The sequence below is a fragment of the Gossypium arboreum genome, chromosome 13, assembly GCF_025698485.1.
Source record: "Gossypium arboreum isolate Shixiya-1 chromosome 13, ASM2569848v2, whole genome shotgun sequence".
NCBI lineage: Eukaryota > Viridiplantae > Streptophyta > Magnoliopsida > Malvales > Malvaceae > Gossypium > Gossypium arboreum.
In genome coordinates this window covers 119887698-119893647 of record NC_069082.1, presented here as the reverse complement: position 1 = coordinate 119893647, position 5950 = coordinate 119887698, and the positions used below count along the sequence as shown (strand labels likewise).

Here is a 5950-nt window from a genome sequence, read left to right as displayed (position 1 = left end):
ATTGTATCTATATACTCATCTGTTAATGACTATGGTTGACAGGAAATACTGTTTATTACTCTTGTTATTATAAATGCTATGTTTAATTTGGTAAGCTTTATCATTTTAACCGTTAAAATTACTAAGCTCTATTGAAGCTTATTCGTGTCATTTTCTCGTTTCCTAGTAGATAACATTTTGTGGAATCAAACGATTGGACAAACTTGAGAATTACACTATCCGGTCACATAAGTTAAATGTTTTTGAAGTTAACTTTTGGGTTATATGGTATGTAATAGGTGAAATTTTGTAGATGTTTGAATTGTGAATTATGTGGTAAGTATGAAAGTGGTGAATGATGCCTATGTTTAGTGTTAACTTGTATGTGTTTATGTTTATGTCATGTTATTTGGTTATTTGGTATAATTTTTATATAAGTGTTTGAAATTATGATATGAATGTATATGTTTGAATGAGAAAAGCAATGGTAAGTTTTAGAACGAGATGATATATGATTTGAGAGTTTGAATGGTTACTTATTAATGTGTTTGGTGTATGAATTTGACATAGAGTATAGCCTTGAATTTGGTTAGTTTTGGAATGTGAGTTGAGGTGTCAAATGATGGCATATTGGTTAGACATAGGTTGAGTGAATTTGACATGTTTTTGGGTGTGTTTGAATGTGTTTGAGCATGAAATTGTAGTTGAAAATAGCTTGGCTTGGTGTTTAAGTTTTGGTGGAAAAATGACTTGAAATGCAAGCTTTTTAAGGTGCACATGGGCTGCAACACGACCATGTGCCACACACGGTCACCCCACACAGCCGTTTGTCATTATTATTTTTAGGTATAGGTTTCAGATAACCTCTAATATGACCGTGTGACCATTTTTTGAATATACACACGGTCCGTCACACAGTTGGGTACACGACCTCTGTTTTAAAAAAAAAATTGTCAATTTTTCCAAACTTCTTTTGATTTGTTTCAAAATGATCCTCAAATCTTTTCAAATTATTTTTAAGGCCCTGTAGGCTCGATTTAAGGCATATAAGTGTATTTCTACCTTGATTAAAATGAGTTATTGAATGTTATTATTTAACTTGCATAATTGTTTCTATTTGAAGTTAAATGCTATGTTTTGTACTGTAATACTTTGTAATCCTAATCCGACGACGGAGACGGGTAAAAGGTGTTACAAAAATCACATAAAATATAAATATTATAAATTAATAAAAATTTCATAATTGATTATATAATTGATTGAATTAGAATGTATCCTTCTTTCCTATGTTTTTATTGTTATTAGTTTATTACTATAATACTATATTAATACTATTTTGGTATTGAGAAAAAAATTATTTATTCTAAAATAGTTAAATATAAAATAATTAAATATAAAATAATAATAATTTATATAACTTTAAATATGTACTTAAAAAGATAAGTAAAAATTGTCGATTGAGTTTTAACTCGATTGACTTCGGTATTATTATTAATGCATGAGGATGTGGGTTCGAGTGTGTTAAAACGTATTATCCTCTTTTTTAAAGATTAGGGAAGAGTTACGGGTAGTTCTAGACATTATATTAAATAGAACAAAAATGATAAAAATCTATAATGAAAATAATGTTTAAAAAATAATTATTATAAAAAAAAGATGTCTTTCAAAATAAATAAATAATGTTTTTTCATAATCAAATTATATGAGTAGTTACAACATTATTGTGATAAATCTTTTAACAAACAATTGACTAAACACAAAATCAACGTAACAAACACGTTCGGTACATAAAACTTTATTACACAAAGTATACAAAAGTCAAGTCCATACTCAACATTCAAACTTATATACACATCACTACATTTATACAAAAAAACTTGCTAATCCCGAAAACGGATTAACTTTCCGTCAGCCAATTGGCCTGCTAGCCACATTTGGTTGAATTAAAAGAACGACTTGAATGGCGTTGAAACAAGACAGGGCACATCATTTTTTTTCCTAAATCATACTACATCAATAAACTTTGAGCTTTGTCTTGGATGAGTTTCCACAAGGCATCCACGTGGTGTTGTTGAGTTAGAGTTGTTCCAATGGCACATCGAATTACATAAATCCCACTCAACACTGCATGGCTCACGAACGCTCTTCCACTTGAATTTATGGCCTCCACCAATTTACAGTTCAGATCCTCCTCCTCCACCTTGGGCTTCAACCTGAAGCAAACCAATGCGAACTTTCTGGCCACTACGATCTCAAACCTCTCATCTTCTCCCACAAGTGCTTCGAATCGTTTAGCCATGGCGATATCGCTTCGAATGTGGTACATCAGGTTAGCCAGACCATATCGGCGAATCACAACCCAAAGCTTCAAAGCCCTAAAACGTCTACTCAATGCTATTTGCCAATCTTTGTAGTCCACCACTGCTTTGGATTTACTTGCGTTGTTTCTTAGAATTTCAGGGTCAGTTGACAATGAATCCACCAACAACTTCGGTTCCTTGATCCACAGACAACAGCAATCCATGTTTGTGAGAAACCATTTATGTGGATTCATGCTGATGGAGTTAGCAAGCTCCACTCCATCAAGATAATGGCGGAGCTCGGGGCAAATGCAGCCACTTCCTGCATATACTGCATCAATGTGAAGCCAAAGCTTGAATTCCATGGCAACTTTGCCCAACTCTGCAATAGGATCGACAGCTCCAGAGGGTGTTGTCCCAATGGTTGCACATAAAAATAATGGCACCAAACCAGATTTGATATCGTCTTCAATGACGAAGCGAAGGTTTTCAGGTGACAACGAAAACCCTGTCGAAAAAGATGTTTCAATTAACCGAGAATTTGATGGGGGAATGCCTACGAGTTTCGCTGCCTTTTGGAAAGTGAAATGCGTTTGATCCGAAGCATAAACCACCAGTTTGGTTATGTTTTCCCAGCCTCCAAGCTCTTTCAAGGCTTTGTCCCTTGCAGCAGCCAAAACGCAAACAACAGCCTCACATGTACTGCCATGCAAGACTCCACCACCGGTTCCGGAGAACAAGAAGGAAGATGGTAGCTTAAGCATTTTGCCCATCCAATCCAAGACAATGGATTCGAGCTCAGTCGCCGCCGGTGACGAAATCCAGTTGAAACCAACGACATTAAAACCCGAACAAAGCATTTCCCCAAGAAAGCCAGCAGTGCTAGCATTTGCATGGAAATAGGCGAAGAAGTTGGGACTTTGCCAATGAGTCAGGCCTGGGATGATGCAATTGCTGACATCTTCGAGTATGTCTTGGAGTGGTTCAGGGCAATAAGGGGCTGACTCTGGCAACATGGCCAACAAATTAGTATTTATATTTTAATTTTCTTAAATTTAAATTCTTTTTAATTTCCGGAGTTTGTGAAATCCCATTAGCTAACGGTTGCATAGGAAGTGTGACATCATCAACGACAAGTCGGAATAATTGAGAAATTGCTACTCAACTATCAAATGTTCGACTTCTATGACTGTTGAAAGATTTTAGCTTTTTCTCGCGATAATATTTTTTTTAGGTGTATATGTATAATTTAATTTTAAAATAAAGTTATTAATTAAATAGAATTTAATCATAAAATGTAATAAAATATTATGATAATTATAATTATAGCACTACAACAAAACAGGTTTACGGTAGCATTTTTTTTTTACTTAGGACGACACAAAAAAGGTTGGCGTAAATAATCTTAATGATTTTCATTACGCTTCTGAGAACGTTGTTGTTAACTCTGTTGACACAGGTATCGTGACACTTTGGAAAAAGTGTCGGCATAATTTAACCTAGGTCGACCTTTATTCAAGGGTTGGCAGTCACAATTCCATAGTTCCCCTAAGTTGAATTATGCTAACGCTTTTTTCAAAGAGCTGTGGTACATAGGCTAATAGTGCTAATAATGACGTTTTCAGAAGCATCATTAGAATTGTTGAGAATGTCTGTGTCAATTTTTTTTCGTCCTAAGTAAAAAAAGTGTCACTGTAAGATTATTTTATTATAGTGTTCATACAATTATTCCTCATACAAAAAGCGCTTTTGTTTGACACATCATTAGTTTTTGCTAGATGATTAAATGTTGATACCTTCGTACTTGTGGCTTGGGAATGATTCCCTTTGCAACATTTTAAGTTTTTTTTTTTTTATGTTGTTGGAAGCCTTTTTAATTTAATTTTGTTTCAAGTTTTTTTAAATTTTAATTTCTAATTTTTACTTTTAAACTAATGCTTTTAATTAATTTAATTCATGTTGTTAGTTTTAAAATTTTAATTTTACTTTATATTTTTAATTCATAACTCCATTATTTATATAAATAAATAATAAATATGTAATTATATAATTAAAAATATAGATTTATATATATTATTATGTTAAATATATTTTTACTTAATATCTCCTTTTTATAGAAACAAAATAATGACTTTGTAATTATATAATTAAAAATATTTTTATATATCATTATGTTAAATATATTTTATTTTTAAAAACATTAACTAATTTTTAATATATTTTTATTTATATATTTTATATGTCAATTATTTATTCTTTCCACGGATATGATAAATTCTAATAGTATAAAATCAAATAAATAAAACTTTTTCCCACTTACATTTTGAAATAAATAATTGATTTTATAATATTAGAATTTACCATACCCACAATATAGATAAAAAACAATGATATTTGAAATAATTATTTGATTTTATATTAGAATTCATCATACCTACAATGTATATGAAAAGAATAAATAAGTGACATATAAAATTATAAAAATAAAAATATATCAAAAAGCTAGTTGATATTTTTAAAATATAAAATATATTTAACATAATGATATATATATAAATATATTTTTAATTATATAATTACATAATTATTATTTTATTTATATAAATAAAAGAACTATTTATTGAAAAATATGTTTAACATAATTATATATATAAAAATATTTTAATTATATAGTTACACATTTATTACTTTATTAATTAAAATATGAATTAAAATAAAATTAAAAACTTGAAACAACATGAATTAAATTAATTAAAAGTAAAATTAGAAATTAAAATAAAAAATTAAAACTTGAAACAAAATTAAAACAAAAGAGGCTTCAAACAATGTGAATAACAAAATCTTTTTGTTTGAATTTTAGATTTAAGATTTTAAGTTTTGAATTTCAAGTTTCGATTTTTAGTTCTAGAGTTTTGATTTTGAGTTCGGATTTCAAGCTTGATGTTTTGTTTTTATTTGTGTTTAATGGCTATAGTTAGTTTTTATTTTTAAATAAATATATTTATATTTATTTTCAACCCTTCAAATTTTTTGTTTTACATCAAGATTATGTATTATCTTATTATTAATTAATTGTGCATGAAACCTATACATTGATTAGCATCAAATATTCTAACATAATTCAATTAATTGATTCATCCTACTTTTAGCATCAGAAAATTCAAGATTTAAGATGTGTTTGGACGAGGGATTTGTAGTAGAAATTTCATTTTATCAAGATTTTCAAAATACTAAAAATGAATTTACCTTTTTAGTTAAATATTTTGGAGAATTTCAAAATTTGTGAGTAACTTCAAAAAGAGATTTCAATAAGTCAATTTCGTTCTTCAAATTTCACCTGAAGAGGTGATTTTTCAAACTCCTCACAATTTTATTTGAATTAACAAGCATGCTCTCACTATAAGATAAAATATAATGATATCCATATTAAATATTTTTGTATTATTTATTTTAATATAATTATTATTTTTAATTATAAAATTTCACTAATCTAATTTTTGCTAAAAAAATTATTTACCCAACCAAAGCAATTACGAATGCTAGCAACACTAAGCATTTTTGGGATCCGCATGCTCCTTGGTTAGAACCTCTAAGAGGTCCCAATAGTTTGGACTTGAGTAGGTTGAAAAAAGACATACAACCTTGGCAAGAATGACATTCTGCGGAATATA

At 29.3% G+C, this 5950-nt stretch overlaps 1 protein-coding gene across 1 annotated transcript; it reads right to left on the bottom strand.

Annotated features, from left to right (window-relative positions):
- Nucleotides 1-1856: 1856 nt before the first annotated feature.
- LOC108462127 (phenylacetaldehyde synthase-like) lies at nucleotides 1857-3295 on the bottom strand. Its single transcript, XM_053024663.1, has one exon. The coding sequence runs from the start codon at nucleotides 3293-3295 to the stop codon at nucleotides 1988-1990; it is 1308 nt and encodes a 435-aa protein (XP_052880623.1). The 3' UTR covers nucleotides 1857-1987.
- Nucleotides 3296-5950: the final 2655 nt, after the last annotated feature.